The sequence below is a fragment of the Talpa europaea genome, assembly GCF_964194135.1.
Source record: "Talpa europaea genome assembly, chromosome: 9".
In the NCBI taxonomy this organism is placed as follows: domain Eukaryota; kingdom Metazoa; phylum Chordata; class Mammalia; order Eulipotyphla; family Talpidae; genus Talpa; species Talpa europaea.
In genome coordinates, this window is record NC_140076.1 from 57567205 (window position 1) to 57589343 (window position 22139).

The 22139-nt window shown below is 36.2% G+C and overlaps 1 protein-coding gene across 1 annotated transcript in view; it reads right to left on the reverse strand.

Moving 5' to 3' along the window:
- Window positions 1–22139, reverse strand: part of RAVER2 (ribonucleoprotein, PTB binding 2) — a gene marked incomplete at both ends in the record, with an annotated part of 79770 nt that overhangs the window by 17788 nt on the left and 39843 nt on the right. Inside the window, 7 exons of the mRNA XM_084243759.1 lie at window positions 4462–4598; window positions 5851–5962; window positions 9543–9805; window positions 12188–12299; window positions 12468–12572; window positions 14126–14211; window positions 17998–18124. Of these exons, the coding sequence (XP_084099885.1) occupies window positions 4462–4598; window positions 5851–5962; window positions 9543–9805; window positions 12188–12299; window positions 12468–12572; window positions 14126–14211; window positions 17998–18124 (942 nt within the window). The remainder of the gene's footprint in view (window positions 1–4461; window positions 4599–5850; window positions 5963–9542; window positions 9806–12187; window positions 12300–12467; window positions 12573–14125; window positions 14212–17997; window positions 18125–22139) is intronic.

The window sequence follows — 22139 nt, forward strand, 5'->3', positions numbered from 1 at the left end:
CTATGAACCAGAGACACTTTTAGGGGGGCGGGAGGGGAGGGATTGGGGTCAAAGACATCTTTAAAGACACATTACCCAAAGCAGTGATAGTGAAGACAAAGATAAACAGCTGGGACTACATCAAATTAAAGAGCTTCTGCACAGCAAAAGAGACAATAACAAAAACAAAGAGAAACCCCACCAACTGGGAGAACATTTTTGCACCCAACACTAATGATAAAGGACTGATCACAAAAATCTGCAAAGAGCTGATGAGACTCGGCAACAACAAAGAAAATAATCCAGTCAAAAAATGGGCAGAAGAGCTAAAAAGAAACTTCTCTGAAGAGGAAATGCAAATGGCCAACAGACATATGAAAAAATGTTCAACATCACTTGTAATCAGGGAAATGCAAATCAAAACTACCATGAGATACCATCTCACACCAGTGAGAATGGCACATATTAAAAAAACTAGCAACAACAAATGTTGGCGAGGGTGTGGAGAAAAAGGAACTCTTCTGCACTGTTGGTGGGAGTGCAAACTGGTCCAACCACTATGGAGAGCTGTGTGGAAATTTCTTGACCAGCTAAAGATAGAGCTCCCGTATGATCCAGCAATTCCACTCCTAGGTATTTACCCAAAGGACACAGAAACATCAATTCCAAAGAACACCTGCACCCCTATGTTTATAGCAGCACTGTTTACAATAGCTAAGCTTTGGAAACAACCCAAATGCCCAAAAATAGATGACTGGATCAAGAAGATGTGGTACATATATACCATGGAATATTACTCAGCATTCAAAAAAGATAAACACATGCAATTTGCAGCAACATGGATGGCGCTGGAAGGGATCATGCTCAGCGAAATAAGCCAAAAAGAAAAAGAAAAATACCGGATGGTCTCACTCATAGCAGGAATCTAAAGAACTTAAATAAGGGACCAGGAAAATGAATATAAGAAAGTGAAAATCAAAATCAACAGAAAACTATGAACCAGAGACACTTTTTGGGGGGTGGGGGGCGGGAGGGGAAGGATTGGGGTCAGAATGGGGCGTTTGCAATTGTATGGGGGAATATAAAAATAAAATTTATTATTTAAAAAAAATAAATAAAAATAAAAAGAATAAACAATGAAAAGACGGAACTATGGGGCCTCCCTGTGGCACAGGCGGTTGAGCTCAGTGCTGTGAAGCAATCCGCAGCCTCTGCAGCACGAGTTCGATCCCCAGCCGGCCATGGTACATATATACCATGGAATATTACTCAGCATTCAAAAAAGATAAACACATGCAATTTGCAGCAACATGGATGGCGCTGGAAGGGATCATGCTCAGCGAAATAAGCCAAAAAGAAAAAGAAAAATACCGGATGGTCTCACTCATAGCAGGAATCTAAAGAACTTAAATAAGGGACCAGGAAAATGAATATAAGAAAGTGAAAATCAAAATCAACAGAAAACTATGAACCAGAGACACTTTTTGGGGGGTGGGGGGCGGGAGGGGAAGGATTGGGGTCAGAATGGGGCGTTTGCAATTGTATGGGGGAATATAAAAATAAAATTTATTATTTAAAAAAAATAAATAAAAATAAAAAGAATAAACAATGAAAAGACGGAACTATGGGGCCTCCCTGTGGCACAGGCGGTTGAGCTCAGTGCTGTGAAGCAATCCGCAGCCTCTGCAGCACGAGTTCGATCCCCAGCCGGCCAGGGAGCAACCCACATGGTGCAGCAGACCTCTCCTGTCTCCCCGCTGCTCCCCTTAGCAGTATACTTCGGTCAATCTGCCTGTTCTGTTCCCCACTCTGTCTCTGGTGAATCCTCTCATCCCCCGCATCTCTGACCTGTACCCCAGCTCTTGTATGCGTAAATAAATCTTTAAAAAAATAAAAAAATAATAATAAAATAACATAGTATTACAACTCTGGAAATCAGATTACAGTTGCTTTCAGAATTTTTTATTGCTGTTTTATTGTTTAGTGGCTTCTGAATAAGTTATATTTAGCCTGTATTCTTTGCTGTGTATGGTCACTGAGCGCTGCTCCATTAGCTTAGCGGTCAGCTAATGACTGCAAAGAGAATCTGTGAAACACACAGAACTGATTAGTCTCTCAGACTTTGCTGAGAGCCTATGTATATATGAGAGCCTATGTATAAGGGCCATGCCTTCAACACCCAGCCAGTCAATTGAAACTGCTTTTGCCTTTACGTGTGAGAATTGAAGGCCTTCTGGAGTCTTTTCCAACTGTGTGCACAGTCCCATACATGCACACAACCTTGGAAGAGTCCCAGGAATGTGTTAGAGTATTTCAAAGCCCCCATGGGCCTCAAATTCCCCAGCTTTTCCTTTAAAGCTTTTTGGCTAGCCTGTTCTTTGCCTTAAAGGTTATCTATTACCTCAGGCCATCAAAAAGTTAAATAATTTCTTTTAAATATTTTTTCTAAGATTTATTTATTTATTTAATTATTTATTCATTCATTCATTCAAGCACTGGGTACAGTCAGAAGCGTGGGAGGGTGAGAGAGTTCACCAGAGCCAGAGAGGGAAGCAGAGCAGGCAGAAGGACCGAAGTACACTGCTGAGGGGAGCAGTGGGCGGCAGGAAAGGTCTGCGCGCCATGTGGGACCCTCCTCCGGTGGCCGGGGAGCAGCTGGGGATCGAACCGGCGCTGCAGAGGCTGCGCGCAGCTTCGCAGCCCAGTGCTCAACCGCTGCGCCACCAGGGAGGCCCTCTTTTAAATTATTTTCAATACACTCTTCTGGAGAAAAGCTTTTCACACTGGGTTCTGAGTAAGGTCAAATAAAAATAGCCTAGCAAGCCAGAGTCTTTCAAGGAATCAAAAGAGAGGTCAAATAAGGATGGTAATCTGGGAATGAGACTTTACGGGAGCTATAACACTTTCCTGTCTCTCTGGTGGCTTGCCAGCTTCCTGATGATGGGGTATTGGAAACAGGAACAGAACAGTAACAGAGTTGGTTAGAAGACCTATAGCTAGTTGTTGTTACAGCCATTTTTTCGTGAATAAACAGTCCACAGATTACTGCCAAGACTGGATAAATTTCAGAGTTTCCAAATACAGTCTATGAATCCAACATTAACTTGATCCTATAACCAGACAAGAACAGGACAAAAAATGAAAGTGTAGACCAATATCCCCAACGAACACAGATGCAAAAAATTTCAACAAAATACTAGCAAACCGAATTCAACAGTAAATTAAAAGAATTATACGCCTAAAAGTGATACAAAGATGGTTCAACATATATAAATCAATAAATGTCACATTCTACATCACATCAACCAAAGGGACAAAAATCACTCTCTATACACAGAAAAAGCTTTGACAAGAATCAAATTTCATTTATAATAAAAACTGTCAACAAAACTGGTATAGAAGGAACATACCTCAACACAATAAAGGCCATATGTGACAAACCCTTACAGTTAACTTCAGACACAACAGAGAAAAACTGAAAGCATTTCCTCTAAGGTCAGGAACAAGATAAGGATGTTCATTCCTACTGCTACTATTCACTATAGTGTTGGAAATCCAGGGAGAGTAATTAGACAAGAAATAGATATAAAGTATGTCAGCTGGAAAGAAAGAAGTGAAACTATCACTATTTGTAGATGACACAACATAGATGATATAACATAGAAAATCCCAAGGACACCAGAAAATACTTATTACAATAAACAAATACAGTAAAATGGCAAGCTATGAAATTGGTACCCAAAAATCCACTGCATTCATACACATCAATAACAAACTATTGTAATAAAAAGAGAAATCAGGAAAATACCATTTATAACTTCCTTGGAATAAATTTAACAAATCATATAACATGACATAATATCAGAACTAAGAACCAAAGGAGAAAAGGCCAAAGCAAAATCAACAAAGTTAAGGACACAGTACCATCTTTTGAATGTAATACTTTCTGTATGTTATTGATGGACTGATGGTTTTATAAGTTAGCACACTAGTGCCTGCAATTATGATTAGGGTTCTCTATCAGTGAACAGTGATGAAGAATAAAGATATTTCCTTAGTTTTCTTAGATCTATACTGGTATAAATCAGAGGTCAACAGAGTTTTTTGGTAAAGAATCAGATGGTAAATACTTACTCTTTGGGTCCATATATATAATTCTGTTTTTAACTACTCAACTCTACACCATAATAATATGTAAATGAGTGGATGTGGCTATATTCTATTAAAACTATTTATAAAGGAAGTGGTGGGCTGGATTTGGTCTGTAGTTTGCCAACCACTAATCAATAAGAAGTATATATTCAGTGCAAAATGACAATCTCTTGAACATGTTCTAAAATTCCAAATGGTGAGCAAAAAACATTGTGTAGACCAGTGAAATTTAACTTTACCATGATATTACAGGACTCACAATATCATACTCAGTGAACATGATATAGAACTAATTTTTCAACATCTCATAAAACCCCAAGAATCGCTTACCTGTGTATAATCACCAAAAGGTTGAGAATAAGCAATGCACTTTTCCAATGTATGTTGTGATTCATTTCCCTGAGAGATTGCATCCAGAAGGTTGCTTGCAATTCCAGTCTTCTGTAGAGTGGTTTTATTTGTAGAGGCTAAAGGCGAAATTGATATATGTATTTTAGTTAGGTTGTTTTATTGTAAGTTATAAGTACCAAACTCACTAATTCAGCATAGTCTCAAATAGAATGTAAATTTTAATTTGCCGCTATATATGCCTACATTTATTACCTCCAGAAGAAAAATGTGGGTATTACCTCATTCATTTAAAACTAAAAGTGGTAGCTTGCCCTATGAGTAAATAATTTGGATGGAAATATTTTTAAAAATGTGTTGAATCTCTAAAACAAGGGAAGCAAAATGTAACTAATTCTAGTTAATGCAATATTTGTAACCGTCTAATTCTAGACCAGATAAAAATATAAAAGGACATCATTAGAAGCATATCAATGTTTTTTTCTGGTATTTTAAAAAAATTACAAATTAATGTTTCGGTTCAAGAGGATAATTCATAAAAAGTAGAGAATGTACATTAAAAACAATTCAGCCTTCATCTTTTTTCATTCAATTCTATTCTTTCACAGAGGTTACAGTTTAGAATTTACTTTTCTAGATTTACTTTATCCATTTACACATTTGATTATGTGCCTCTAAGAATATATAGCATTAGACAAATACAGAATCATTTTATTGGCTTTTCCACTAAATGTTTTAGATACCATTTCATATTAGTACATGTAGCTATCACTCAATTATAAAAAGCTGCACAGTATTCTATTTTCTGATGGAGTATGTATTTCCCTAATGATGAACAGTGAGACATTTTCCTGTTTTTCACTATTGACAATCAACATTGTAGTAACTATCCCAGCAAATCGTATCTGTGATTTTCTCTTAAAACTAATTTGATTTAGTAGTTAATTTACACTAATTGAAGGCAAGGAGGTCCTCCAAAAATGTAAATGAGAATTCCACTTTTGCTAATTTTAGGTTATTCTGAAAATACCATGAGAATATTAGAACTTTACACTTCTGTTTCAGACATGTTTATATATTGTAAAGAATTATAGTATTGCCAAATAATTTCTTTGCACCAACTATTTTCAACCATGATTCAATAATAATTCAATAACTGACTATATTCTTTACAAAGTATTATATGTGACATTCTCCTTCTTAAAATACACTTAAAATGTCAATTTTAGTTACTCTTTCAATTTAAAGATGGGATTACAATTTATTATAATGGGTCAATATGCATTATTTGATTCTATTACCTTAAACATTCAAGTAAAACTCATTACAGAAAGTAAAACTCCAAAAGACTGATATTGAAGTCTCACTTACATGATAAGCAGACACTGGGTAAAACACTTGCCAAGTTCAAGTATGGGTTTTTACTAAGCCGAATTTCTTTTGGTGGTTCTCCCAAGAGTGAAGTCTGATTCTTTATGGTAGCCTATTCATCAAAAACAGAAGAGCAGGTGCTTAATAAGAAGTGTACACACATGAGTATAGAAATATTCTTCTTTAGTAATCTAGAGTGATAAAAATTTGTGGAACCTAATATACAAAGACAGAAACTTAAATATTTTGGGATAATGATCAAAATTATATCTCACCTATTATTTTGAGAAAAAAATCACAGCTGATTCTATAGTGTATTTCATGTTATCTTGGAAGAATTTTTTACTTTTTACTGTTTTATGGTAAAGACAGATGTTAAATAAGACAGAATTCAGGTTACCATAATTAAAGTTAAACACAGTAGTTTTTATTTTAAATTAATTTTTGTTTCCTGAGCAGAATGATGGATTAAAAGCTCAAGTGATTATTTCTGTATTACTTACAGAATTCCTTACATTTATTCCTTATCTAGCCAATATTACTATAATTGGATAGAGGAATCGGTCTACATCTTCATAAACCCCAAAGATGTCCAGGTTTGCTTGTGGTATGTAAACTGCATGGGTAAATGTAATGTTCATTCATTCATGTGGTTACTGAATACACACTGTGCAAAACTAAAATAACTAAAATGACCAAGACAGGGATAATGCCCTTAAGAAATTCATTGTCTAGTAATAAAATAGCTCCAGAGAAGTTAAAGATGATTAGGTAGCAGCCAAAACCATTAGATACATGACAAAGCAAAGCATATAGCAGATGAAGGGACAATACCTTCAAAAAAATCCAGCAATTGAGTACAGGGAAAGGAGGCAGCAAAGAAGTCTCATGTTTTACTACTAAATTGCTTAGATTGGGCCTCCCTGGTGGTGCCATGGGTTAAGACGCAACCTATGACGCGATCCGCAGCCACTAAGGCACAAGTTCGATCTTTGGTTAGGAAGGAGACCCACATGGCGCAGCAGACCTCTCTTCTGTCTTGCTCTCTGCTCTCCTCAGCAGTGTATTTCAGTCAATCTGCCTGTTCTATTCCCCACTCTGTCTTTGGTGAATCCTCTCACCCCCCACACCTCTGGCCTATACCCCAGGTCTTGTATGCATAAATAAATATCAAAAGAATAGTAATAAATAAATTGCTTAGATTGCTAAAGAAATCAGATTATATCCATACCAGGGTTCTCAATTCTAGCTAGGCATGAAAAGCAGTCATAAGATTAAAAATTATTTAAATACAGAATCTTACCAACAAAGGAAAACACAGGGCCAAATGCCTTCACTGGAGAATTCTACCAAACATTTAAATAGGAATTAACATAGAATCCTTCTCAAACTCCTCCAAAAAATTGAAAAGGGAATACTTTCAAACTTTTAGGCCAGTACTGCCCTAGTTACCAAACACAAACAGTAAAAGAAAACTACAGGCAGATATTCTATATGAACACTGATACAAACATTATCAACAAAACAGTAGTCAACCAAATTCAGTAGATGAATGAAGGATTATACACCATAATCAATTGGGATTTATCCCTAGAATGCAAAGACGGTTTAACATAAACTACATTAGAATGAAAAGCAAAATACCATACATGACATTATTATTCAGTCTTTAAAAAAATTTTATGCTACAACATGGATGAACCTTGAAGCCATTATGCTCAGTGAAATAAGCCAGAAACAAAAGACAAATGCTGTATCATTCTGATTATCTGAGGTACCCAGAATGGTCAGAATTCAGATGCAGAAGGTAGAATAATGGGGTTCAGGAGAAGGGAAAATGGAGAATTCTTGAAAGGGTTGAACTATGGAATGTTGAAAAAGTTCTGGAAATGGGTAGCACTAGATGTTTGCAAAACAGTGTGAATCCTACACGTATAATACAGATCTCACCTTTATCTCCCTAAACCAAACTCCAGGGGTAGCAGAGTTAGGGTGTAGCCCTCTCCACTAAAACAAAACAAACAAACAAAAAAACTCCAGAGATGACTGAAAAAATGCAGAATCAAGAATCACTAGTCAACATACTATTAAGGCTGCAGGTCTAAAAAACTAAAGCTGAGTTAAACTTATTAATAAAAGTCAAAAATTCTGCTATATACTTAGAAAATGTTGAGGCTACTAGCCCAACCTGATAACAGAAAGTGAAATCACTTCTACAAAAATCTGTCCATATGTTCACCTGGGGTCTGTCTGCTTAACTGCCTTTAAGTAATGTGACATTCATACCTTTGTGAAATTAAACTTTATCTGTGTGAAATCTCTGATTTTTCTGTGTTATACAGTCCCCAAGTCTGCTTTACTGTATGTCATTCTTATGGAGTTAGGAGAAATGCAAAATACCATGTGACTAGACTTTTTAAATGTATATCCAGCTGATCACCACTTCCCAAGCTCCATACTTTCATTTTTCTCGACACTTGTTCGCAAGACTTGTTCTCCAGACCCTGCTCCACTTTGGCGGTTCTCTTTCAGACAGACTTTCATTTGTCCATTATGTGAATCACCTCAAATCAGTTTTTCTAGAGATCCTGGGACTTTCAATGAATTTAAAAGTCTACGAAATAGCAGACTAACCATTTGTGAGCTTTTTGTTTAATTTTAACATTTGTGTAATGCCAACTACATGAATGTTTCCCTTACATACTACTTAAACAGCCTGAGTTTCAAACCACTTACAAACCAAAGGGTAGAGTTCAAATAAAATAAAAATGAAATGTACTTATTCTACCTACTAACTGTAACATTTGTAAATATCAATGTTTTATTATCCAATAAAGTAACCTGGTAAAAACTTCCATAGTTAAAACAGGTTATTTTGAATGGACCAGAGTTAAAATAAAAACTGACGTTGACATTTTTCAGGTAAAACTGGTTTTGTCTTTAAATATTAAAATGTCTCCTTAATTATCGACAGAATATACACTTAAAATAGAAAAATAAACATATTTTAAAGAACAGCAAAAACCTTATATATAATAATATATAATTGGGTATTAGTAATAGTTCTAAACTTGCAAAGCACAAAATTTTGAACTTTAAAGTACTTTGTAATTTATTTTTAAAATATCAAGTATCTTTGAAAACCATGCATCTCTCAAATTTTAGGAATGCAAATTATAAGAATAAAAAATTCATATTTAAATTATTTTACAGTAAGAGACTTTAAAAACATATTTTACATAAATTAAAATTATCTTATTTACAGATAAACTGGGAAGTAATCACATATCATCCCAAATATCAACTGGTATTAACTTATTGAAAGATGGGTTTTGTTTATAGTAACAGAATTTTTGTAAAAAGTACAATATTTTCTATTTTGTAAAATGTATACTTTGAAAAAGTCATGTCATTGACATTATAGCAATTATCCAGTTTGTACTCCATTTATATATTTTAATATTAACTTCCTTTAAATCTAAAAACAGTTATACTTTATCATTTATGCACCTGTAAAATAACAAAAAAAATTGGAATACTATAGAATTAGAATAATTTCATTTAGGATATAATTTAAAGGGAAAATAAGTATGTTTTCTTAGACAGTGACTATACACATGTAGGATACACTAGCCGTGTGAGTACATACGTACGTAACTCTACCATACTGCACAGAGATAGAGTTTTCTTACCCCTGAACTTATCTCTGTGGCTTTTGGCTGACTTTGCTGTTGCTTAAGGTGTCCTGTCAACAAGCCTCCAGCAGTAAGGTTTGGAAAATTCTGAAGATAAGCCTGTGACCCTGAGAAGCTTCCTTCTGCCATTCCCACGGAGGCTGGCTGTTTCTCCTGAGTAGTACCTGGCCCAGCTTGTCCAGCAATGTGCTGATTTGGAAAGAATGGCAACATGCCCATGCCAGCTGTTAGAGCTGTTTGAGGTGGCATCAGATTAGATGCTGCAGGGAACCACAAATGCAAAAAAGTTTTGGTTAGATAAAGCTTATTCACAAGAGGACTTCTAATTTTAAGTTATGGGCAAAATGCAGAGAAATCTACTTTAGAGAAATCTACATTAGATAGAAAACAATTCAATTTTAGCGGTTGCAAATGAACAGCTTCCTGTATGAAAAATCAACCTAAAGTAGCGTTAATTTTATTGTAAGAAAGAAACTTTTCTTATTTTCAACAACCTTCAGGATAACCTCAAGGATATTTTCTAATTCCTAATTTTAATGTTATTGAAGCTGAGAGTAAAATTTTTGACGTTTAAATACATCAGTGCCTTTGTTAAGCCCAATCATCATAATTTGCCTGTTTTCATATTTTAAGGGAGTAATTAGACATTTTCATTAAAAAAAAATCTGACACTTAACAATTAATAAAGTTAGAGTGAACTCAACTATAAATTTGGTCTGTCAGCTTGACCAGCTCCTAAGAGTCAACTGTACTTATCCATTCCCAGTGCCTGAATTCAGTGTCTTCTTATGGACAGAAAATCTGCAATTGGCCATGGTTGGAGTGTTTACACACAGAAATCCACAAACTCTACATCAAGACTATTTTAGCCTAGAGAGCTGGTTGTTAAGCATCAGTGCTATACTAGTTTAGAAAACATTAATATTTATGCAAAGAAGCACCAAACTTAACACATGAAAGTTTTACATTTTTATTTGAAAAAAAATTCTGAAAGAAATAAAAACAAAAAATTCTGAACCATTTCATTTTAAAAAATCTATAAAAAATCAAAAATCTATAAGCTAAAATTAAATGAAAAGAGCTAATTTTGATAACTAAGTCAAATTTATATTTTACATATTCACTAAACAAATTCCTGAAATTATTTTTGTACTCTACTTAGAGATGGATATTTTATTAGCACCATGCTCTAACCAACTGAGCAAACCAGCTACCAGAGATGGATACTTTAGTTCTATACTTTAGTGACATATTATTTAGGCACACTGAATTTTCAGTGTTCTAAAAGTAGTAGCTAAAGCTTACTTATTCAAAATTTAATTTTTAGGACAGATCCCATCATACCACAACATCTACACCTGCCGATACACTGGTTTGATTTTTGCTCAGTCAATTCCAATGGAACTGATTATTTCATTATGATTTGTTGGTATGTACAAGAGACTCAATATGCTACCCACTCTTGACTTTTGTTAATGGTGGCTCTTTTCCCTGAAGATGGTCACTTCAAACAAATTTCAAGTAAACTTCAAACTGAAAATGTCTTTCAAAATCAAATAAGAAATCTTAGTATTGGACCTCCCCTGGTGGCGCAGTGGTTGAGCACTGGGCTGCGAAGCTGCCCGCAGACTCTGTAGCTCCAGTTTGATCCCCGGCAGCCAGTGAGAGTCCCAAATGGCGCACAGACCTCTCCTGCCACGCCCGCCGCTCCCCTCAGCAGTGCATTTTGTCAGTCTGCCTGTTCTGTTCCCTGCTCTGGCTCTGGTGAATTCTCTCACCCTCCCGCGCTTCTGAATGTAGCCAGTGCTTGTATAAATAAATAAATCTTAAAAAAAAATCTTATACAAAATTAGTAACAGTATAAAACACAACAAAGCAAAAACAGACAATTATAAACCAGAGACATCCTGCAGGGGAGGAGGAGGGAGAGGGATCAGAAGGAGGGAGGGAGGAGCACAGGGGACTGAGGTGATGGTGCACGAGTGCATTGGTGAAGGAAATCCTATGGGGACTGCACCTGGGTGGGGGGAAGCAATTATTGTTTAAAAATGATCAATGATGTAAGAAAATAAAAAAAAAATTAAAAACAAGAAATCTTAGTAGACCACCAAATTCCTGTTTTTCCTGGGGGAAAAATTTTTGTTTAAATTTGTCGTTTTTTCAGAAACACATAGTACACACATTTTTCTTCTAATCTGGAGATCACATATTTTAAATGATACATACAAATAAACTTTAAATTTATATAATTTTTAAGCTATTTCTTTTTTATAAAACCAAAGGCCTTCTTATCCTGGCAAAATTTAAATGGATACCTACAAAATGTGTTATCAGCCCAGTGGGCAGCATGTCTATTTCAAGTGAATCCATGTGTTTGTCTCATGCTGTTAAGAACTGTCATCAAATATTAGAGCATATCCAAAAGGAAAACTCTTATTCTTGGCATGGAAGCAAGTCCTTTAATAATTTATCAAGTTTTCCAATGTTAAATATGGAAAAGCCAAAAGGCTTCTGAAATTTTGAAAGACTAAATAAAACTCAAATTTGACCTTTCTATAAATTAGAGTATACTACAGGGTAAAGTATCTTCAAATCTCAAATGTGACTTTCTACGGACTTCTCAATCAGAATGCATCACTTACTTTTCTGTGCTTCTCCATGATGACCCAACTCTGTTTTCAATGGAAGTGCTGACCCAATCCCTACGGCAGTTTGAAGTACCATAGCTGGGGGCTCTCCAAGTAAGCCTGGTTTCTGTGAAAGGAAAATACAAAAAAAGGTAAGGATTTGCCCATAGCAGCAAGATATAACCTAATAAAGACGACACTGTGTAATCTATAAGAATCTGACCAACAAACAAAACACCCTGATTACAGAAAAGAAATGAAATCATTTCAAAAGAAAAAATAATTCTATGCTTACATTATTCGTATGAATATTCTCAAACTTCATTAATTGTTGTTGTGCCAGTGGTACATGAGAGAGATTCTGAAGGAATAAATTAGAAGCATTACCCATAACTGAGCTCTGTGAAAATGACAAAACATTAAGTTAGTTTAATTTTGAAAAGTTTCATGTTGTATAACCCAATTCATTTAAAATTTCTCCAGCTGATCTGAGCAGAACAGCTTCTTAATATTCCACTTTCCAGCTTCAGACAATGCTAATTAATTCTTCATCATACAATGTGTAGCCATGAAGCCATGACAATTCCACCCCTTTGCCTTCTTTTCTCCTATTCACCCTTTCCTCCCACCCCTTTTCTGGCTCTGCCATTTGGTCTCCTATGTAATCATTCAACAAGTAACTGAGCACTTTATGTGCCAGAGCTGTGCTCACAGTGAGAAATACAACAATCTGACCTGTCCTCCTGGCTTTATAGCCCCCAGGACAGGAGATGTTAATCAGTTATAAAAACATGTAACTGCAAGTGGTGGTGAGTTTCTGAAGGAAAAATAGAAGGAGCTTGAGAACAAACACAGAGCTACTGGTTTAGAACCATAAACTCAGGAAGGATTTCCCTGAAGAACTAAACTTTCTGAACAAATTTGAAGGTTGTGAGAAAAATTTAAGAAATTTGGGGCAATTAGATGATGCTGTACTGGGAAGTATTCTGGGCAGATAGAACAGCAGGAACAAAGACCTGAGGAGAAGAGAAAAAAAATCCCCTTGAGGACCAAAAGCAAGCCACTGAGCTGCAACTGCAGTGGCCAATGAGCATGAGGCAGAGGGGGCCAGATTGGACAGGATTTCACAGCAAAATTAAGCACGCTGATTATTTTTCTAAAATAAAGGGAATACTATTGATAATACGAGCTCTCCTCTCACTGCTTTTCACACCTATTATAATTGTTTCATGTTTGTTTTCCGTATTTGGTGAAATTCCCTAAGAACAGGGACTATGAGTGTCCTGTTGGATACTCAATAAAACATGTTGAGTAAATGAATGAATAAAGCCCCTTTAATGTGCAAGGTCCTACATCAGATTCTAAGAATGAAAAATAAAGGACAGGCCTTCTTAAATAACTGGGTTTAGGACACTGCTTCAATGTTCTTTAATCATCTAGTATGGATCAATATAAGGCTTGATTTGCAAGTAGCAGTCTATATACAACATTTTTAAACAGTACCTGAAATCAATGAATAATGCTTATCACTAATATATGGTTATTTACATATGCAATCACGTCTTAAAATACTACTGAAAAAAGGCTCATAGATTACCTTTATAATATCAATTAAATTTTAAGAATTAAGATTGTTTTTTTTTTCTATAAATACTTGGAGTGACAGCCACATATAAGACAACTTGTTTTGTACTGATTTACTCCTAGAAAAATATACACAAAACATACCTCCTTAATACCTAACAAATATGAATAATATATAACTATGATGCTTTGATTAGCTTAACATGATGTGATATACTCATTAAGTTCTGTTTCTATGTAGCTATACTTATTGCTAAGGAATTTAAAATGAAATACTCATTTAATTTCTTGAGAACTTTAACTGTTAAAAACAAACAAAATATTCACTCCAAATTTTTGCTGCTTCAGTACTCAAGGCTATTCATATACCTGATGTGCTTTATTCAAATGTAAAAATGCAGGGGAGATGGATGGATTCATCAGATGTGGCAAGCTGTGAGGTGTTCCAAGAACTGCTTTGAGAAAATAAAAGTAAAATTTAACTTTATTATATATGGAATTTAAAAATAAAAGTAACAAGCTCCAAAAAATAAATATTCCTTTAAACTTTTAACAGTCATTGGAAGCTCAATAATATAGTGACCTTGTCATTGTACAAAAAGTGACAATGACCTTGTTATTGTACAAAAAGTGATTTAACCCTGGAATTTGATTTAAAATTTCAACACCTTCTGTCTTAACAGACAAACCTAGTTTTTTCCTTCTCTAGTGCGTAATGCAACAAAACTGTATTTTATCTTTTATTGAGTATAGTACTAATTGAACCCATGTTACTTGCTCAGTTTTTTTTTTTTTTTTTAAATAGAGGCATGTTTTATTTATTTATTTGTTTGTTTGTTTTGTTTATACAAGCACTGGGTACAGTCAGAAGCGCGGGAGGGTGAGAGAATTCACCAGAGCCAGAGCGGGGAGCAGAGCAGGCAGAAGGACCGAAGTACACTGCTGAGGGGAGCAGCGGGCGGCAGGAGAGGTCTGCGCGCCATGTGGGACCCTCCTCCGGTGGCCGGGGAGCAGCTGGGGATCGAACCGGCGCCTCAGAGGCTGCGGGCAGCTTCGCAACCCAGCGCTCAACCGCTGCGCCACCGGGGAGGCCCTGTTTTGTTTTTTAAGGTGTTTGGAGTATTTGGACTGTGGCGGAGGGGAGTTGGAAAAGATACCACCCCATCCTTGAAAAAAGTATAATCCAATTGAGAAGAGAACATAAATTATTTACATATTAAAAACAAAACAACAAAACTGAACAAATAAATTTGAAGAGGGATCTAGAAATCACATCCTATGACACATTATGGAATGTCAATTATAAAACTTAAGTCTCCAAAGTGGCATAACAGGTTAACAAAAAGAAAATGTTAGAACAATTACTGTTACTCATCTTTACTTTCATATTAAAAAATAAAGCTTCATTAGCTGTGTGGAGGACCCTCAAAACAAAAAATGGATCTACCTTATTATGGTCCAGCAATTCCACTAGGAATCTACTCAAAGGACACAAAAACAGTAACTCCAAAGGAAACCTGCACTCCTGTTTATTGCAGCACTATTTACAATAGCTAAGATATGGAAACAACCCAAATGCTCCCAAACAGATCAAGATGTGGTATACAAAATGGAATACTACTCAGCAATCAAAAAAGATAAATTCATGCCATTTGCAGCAACATGGTTGGACCTGGAAGGGATTATGCTAAGCCAAATAAGTTAGAAAAAGAAAATATGGAGTTACTTAATTTATAGGTGGAACATAGGAAAACCAAACAAAGGGTCAGGAAAAAGACAAAACTTGCAGGCAAATCATACAACTGAGGCAAACAGCAAAGGAAGGGGAAAGAAGAACACAGGGACCGTAGTGATGATTCATAGATGCTATAGTGGTGGGAGAACTAAGGGTACTAAGCTGACGAGGAGAACAATGATATAAAGAAAATAAATTTAGGGCCTCCCTGGTGGCTCAGGGGGTTAAGACGCAAACTATGAAGCTATCTGCAGCCACTGCAGCATGCCTTCGATCCCTGGCCAGGGAGATACCCATATGGCACGGCAGATCTCTCCTGTTTCGCCCACTGCTCCCCTCAGCAGTGTATTTCAGTAGATGTGCCTGTTCTGTTCCCAACTGTGTCTCTGGTGAATCCTCTCACCCCCGCAACACCTCTGGCCTGTACCCCAGTTCTTGTATGCATAAATAAATCTTTAAAAAATGAAAAGAAAATAAATTTTAAAAAAAGTCAAAAATATCTGTATGACAGCAAGAAACAAATAGAATTTTTTAATTTAATATAAATTATTCAGAAAAAATTAACAAAAGAGAAACAAGATCTCTAAACTGAAAACCACAAAGCACTACCAAGAGAAATTGAAGAATGAAATACATGGAAAGCTATATGATGTTCATGGTTTGAAAACTGGAGAATTGTAAATTTGCCAATAGACCCTAAAGCGACATTGAATTTGATGCAATCTCAATTAAAAAATCTTGCCAAATTTAAAAATAAAGCTTTATCATCTCTTAATACATGAATTGACAAGGATATATTTATACAACCAACATACAGCTGACAGATATATTATTTATATTGGGGCTCTGCTCAAAATTTATTTTATGATAGGGTTGTATAGTCAAAAAATAAATAAAAGTGGACATGGCTGATATGGAGACTAGAAGATGGGGAAAAACCAAAGATGGAGGTGTCATGATGGTTGTCTGAACAAATTACAAGACTTTTCTCATCAGAGGAATGAATGGATTTTCTGTTTCTTCAGAGGAAGAAAACTAGTATTAAGTGGCTAAAAGTTAGAGGGATTACTATTCCGATGAATAAAGAAAAACTTTCTAGTAATTAAATGTGTCAAATCAGATTACAGGTTTCCTTGGCAAATGATGAGCTTCTTACACTTTAAGTAGGCAAGACACAAAATGGGTATCTTTACACCTTTAAAATCACAGCACACTGTAGAACTGTGAAATTGCACCTGATTGCATAAGCTGAGCCAAAAAACATATGAACTTGCTCTGACACACAAATAATTGAATAATTATATTAATGACTTTTGTTGTATAAAATAATTGACACTTTGAGTTATATCCTGACCTTCAAGAAGAGAAGGGGGACTGGAGGTTGAGTTCAATAACTTGGCTAATCACACCTACAAAACCAACTCTCTAATAAAAAACTCTGGATACTGAGTTTAGTTCAGTAGAGATCCCTGCTCATGGACACATTGATGGGCTAGTAAGGGGGAGAGCATGAATGCCCTGCCTTCAGGCTCTCCTAGCACCAAGCATCACTTCTCTGGCTGTTCCTAAGTTGTACCCTTGTTAGTGAAATTGTAATCCTAAGTATAGTGTGTTCCTAACTTCTCTGTGTCATTCTAGCATATTATCAAACCTGAGGGGGTCACAGGAGCCCTCCAATTGCAGTCAGTGGGCCATAAATATAGGTGGCCAGGGGGTCCCTTTAACTTACAGCTGATGTATGAAGTAGAAGCAGACATCTTAGAGAGTAAACCCTTTTCTCGTGGGGGTCTACGCTAACTTCCAGTAGTTTTTGGAAGTGAACTGTAGTACACAAGTTGGTGAGACCAGCTGGGCTTAGAACAGAATAAATACATTTACTCTGAACATTTTGCTGTAAACCTTAGTGTGAATAACAGCATCGGTCCCTAGGTGCCCCTTGGCCATGGACTAGCAATAATTCTATAATATATATTCTGTGCATCTGGAGTTGTACATTTCAGTTATACATTGTCTATACATTCATGGGAGGACATGTAATGTATACCAAAGATTTTCATAGTGCTCAGAAGGTAAGTTTGTTGTATTTTCTAAAAAGTGAAACAATTGTACAACAAAAAGATAAGAGCAAGAGGAAACAGACATTTAGCACTTTTTAACAACCTAATTCTGGAAACAATATTACATGGCAAAGTATCGTATCTTTTGCTGATACAGCCCATAGCAATGACATTGGTTAATTATTTTCTGGTCCATAAATTCACGTCAACTTGGAGGTAAAGGTTTAATATTTAACATTTATTAATGGTAAAAAAAATTAGGATACATCAGCTATTGTTATCTACCAATAACGGTTACAGCATATTATCAGCTCAAGTCATTAATTAAAGTTCACTGACAAGTAGAAATTTAATATATTTAGACTAATTTAAAAGTGGTTTTTCATGTAAAACAGCACAGTTAACTGCATGCCAACAATCTCCACTGAATCAGCATACATGGCGCTTACCTGGTTTAATAGCTCGCCCACAAAGCTGGGGTTGTAAAAGAACTTGTAACATGGCAGGGTTGTTTAAACTTTTCATAATTTGCACTGGATTTGGCTCTGGTAGTAGGCCCTTTTGACTACTGTGCATCTTTAATGAATACAGAAATAGGAAACATTAGAAGAAGGATAAATACAAAAGATAAAATTTTAATTCTTACTTGATAAGGATATATTTTATGATAAACACAAGTTGCTTTATAGTGTACATTTACTGGTTACATTTCACAAATCTTCTAATTGTAGTTTTAAGATATTCTACCAATAGCCTACACTGAAACCCTCAGACTGTCTCAGTTAAATACAAATTGGCTTTAAAAGGACTAAAATTTAGATAAATTTTCATAAAAAGATGACAAGGATATCTGAACTTATTAACAGAGAAAGAACTTGTTACCACAATGTGTGACAAAAGACCCTTACTGCAATATCAATCTAATGTGTAATCATGGGTTGCATTAAGAATAAAAATTTTCTTACAATAAAGATCTTTATTTCATTAACATAATCCTCAGAGACAAACATGAACTGGCTTTACAAACATGTAATTAGGTAGTTTCCTAAAAATAAAATGTTTTCAGTTTTGAAAAATAGTCTAATATCTCATTGTAGTTTTCATTTGCATTTCCCTGATTACAAGTGATGTTGAACATTTTTTCATATGCCTGTTGGCCATTTGCATTTCCTCTTCGGAGAAATTTCTTTTTACCTCTTCTGCCCCACTTTTTGTCTGGATTATTTTTTTTTTTGGTTTTTGTTGAGTCTCATGAGCTCTTTGTAGATTTTTGTGATCAGTCCTTTATCATTAGTGTTGTGTGCAAAAATTTTATCCTGGTCAGTGGGGTTTCTCTTTGTTTTGGTTATTGTCTGTTTTGCTGTGCAGACGCTCTTTAATTTGATGTAGTCCAGCTGTTTATCTTTGCTTTCACTATCACTGCTTTGGGTGATGTGTTTGTAAAGACATCTTTGAGGTGCATGGCACGTAGTGCTTTGCCTATATTTCCTTCTATATATGTTATGGTTTCAGATCTTATGTCTAGTTCATTAATCCATTTTGAGTTGGTTTTTATGCATGGTGTGAGGTAGTAGTCAAGTTTCATTCTTTTGCATGTAGTGATTCAGTTTTCCCAGCACCATTTATTGAACAAACTTTCTTTGCTCCAGTGCATATTCTTTGCTCCTTACACCAGTGAGAATGGCACATATTAAAAAAACTAGCAAGGCCTCCCCTGATGGCACAGCGGTTGAGCGCTGGGCTGTGAAGCTGCCCACAGCCTCTGCAGTGCCAGTTTGATCCCCGGCCACCAGCGAGGGTCCCACATGGCGTGACAGACCTCTCCTGCCACACCCGCTGCTCCCCTCTGCAGTGTGTTTCGTCAGTCTGCCTGTTCTGTTTCCTGCTCTGGCTCTGGTGAATTCTCTCACCCTCCCGTGCTTCTAACTGTACCCAGTACTTGTATAAATAAATAAATAAATCTTTAAAAAAAATTTAAAAATAAAAAAAACTAGCAACAACAAATGTTGGCGAGGATGTGGAGAAAAAGGAACTCTCCTGCACTGCTGGTGGGAATGCAAACTAGTCCAACCACTATAGAAAGATGTATGGAGATTCCTCAACCTACTAAAGATAGAGCTTCCATATGATCCAGCAATCCCACTCCTGGTATTCACCCAAAGGACACAGAAACATTAATTCAAAAGGGCACCTGCACCTCTATGTTTATTGCAGCACTATTTACAATAGCTAAACTTTGGAAACAACACAAATGCTCAAAAATAGATGACTGGATCAAGAAGATGTGGTATATATATACACCATGGAATATTACGCAGCAATGAAAAAAGATAAACTCATGCAATTTGCAGCAACATGGATGGAGCTGGAAGGGATCATGCTCAGCGAAATAAGCCAGAAAGAAAAAGAAAAATACCGGATGGTCTCACTCATAGCAGGAATCTAGAAAACCTAAATAAGGCACCAGGAAAAAGAATAACAATAATAAAGAAAAAATCAAAATCAACAAGCAATTATAAACCAGAGACACCCCCTGGGGGGCAGGGAGAGGAAGGACTGGGGTCAAAATAAGGGGGGTACATTTGTATGGGGAATATAAAAAAATATTAAAAAGTAAAAAAAAAATTAATAAATAGCCGAATAGATGAGAAGATCAATTTGATATAAAAGGAAAGCTGTAAATTTCTACCCATGAGAACATGGAGAACAGGACAAGTGTTTCCCTCTCCCAATGCAGACACAATGAAATTGAGATGGAAAAGGTGATAGACCTGAGAACGTAACATAAAACCTGTGAGAAAACTGTAGTGGGTCCCAGTGTGAAGGTAAACAGTATCAGAGAGCATGAGATGGCCTGAATCCACAGACGGGAAAGTCTGGGGAATGACTGTTCAGTGGTGGACTGATGTGGCCGTGTCCACAGCTGCCTTGGCCAACACAAGGCGGGGAAAGAGCAATGACAGCCAATAGCAGGATGCCATGCAAACTCAGAAGCCCTGGTCACCATGAAACACTAGATGTGCGTGCTGGAAACTTCCTTCCCATCTCCTCCAACCTTCTTCAGTTCCTTCCTCCCATGGTGCATGATAAAAGAGCTATAAATGAGGAAGGCAGAACTTGCAAAAGAGCAAGGTGGGAGTGGAGAGGAAGAGAGGAGGTCAAAGATGCAGAGTTGCCTGGCTGGCTGGGCAGAGTGGTGATCAAGGTCAGATGGTAAGAGCAGAAGTGCTCAGCCCTAGGTCCCTGCCTGCCTTCTCTCCACTCCAGCCAAGACCAGGCTGTAGCTGGTGTCCCCCCTACCCCAAAACACACACACACACACACACACACACACACACAAAGAAGCTGATAGGAGCCTCCCCCACCCACCCAGGGAAGTGTGCATTCACAGACACTTGGACAATGTAGTCACTAAAATATAAAGGTAACAAACTGAATCACCTCTAAGAGACAAAGCAGAATTACTAGACAGGAAATAAGAATATTAAATAAACCTAAAACACATCCTGAAAAGGATGACAGATTTTTACTGGTAACATGAAGCAAGGACAAGCAGTTATAAAGAATAACTGAAATACTGGGTATGAAAAACATATATACTGAAAAGAAGGAACAGCAGCCCTCACTAAACTAATACTTGGCACTGTTCTAAGCACTTTACATGGATTCGATCACTTAATCCCCTAAAACAACTCTGCAGAGTTGGAATTATTATATCCACTGAAGAGATGCAAAGTTACTGTTAACCTCTACCCTATGCCTTAACAAACAGGTAAATAGTAAATGCAACTGAAAATCAAAAGAGTGATCTGAAAGGTCACATCAAATAGTGTTTCCAGAACACATCAGCAAAGGATAGAGAAATGAAAGTGCAAACAAAAGATAGTAGTAGTAAAGCAACGGAAAAGTCAGAAATAGGATTGTCAACGTCTGTATAATAGGAGTCTATGAAGAAGGACAAAAAGGAAAGTTTTGAAGAATAGCTGAGAATTTACCAGTCTTCCCAATATTAAAGAGAAATTAGAGACCACAGAATGAAAGGATTCAGTGTCACCAACATTAAGTATGAAGAAAAAACAGACCTGTTTATATTTTTCGGCATGAAATTTAAGAACATCAAAGCCAAAGAAAAAATGCTAAAGCTTCCAGTGAGAAAGACCATTATCTCCATAGGATCAAGAAGCAGATTAATATCATTGTCCCTGAGCAGCAACAATGAATTAAAAAAGACAATGAGTTAATATTTTCAAAGTATGCAGGAAAAAAGTATTGAACCTAGATTTTCATATTCAGCTAAATTATTAGGTAAAGATATTCTAGATATAAAAATATCCCAGTCATACAAATTCTCCAGAGGTTTTATCACATGAGTAATACTCTGAATATGAGAAAAGAAATGCAAGAAAATATTACTTATTATGTGGATGCTTAAGTACGTAATATGGTTAATTTTAATCTTCCATACATAGTCCAGGACCATAAAAAAGCAACTATTTAAGGCAATCCTAAAGGAAAATGTGGCTGCCAATAAGGTGACAGGTGGGACAGGAAGGAGGAAGCAAGGAGGAGGTCAGAATAAATAAAGTGAGAA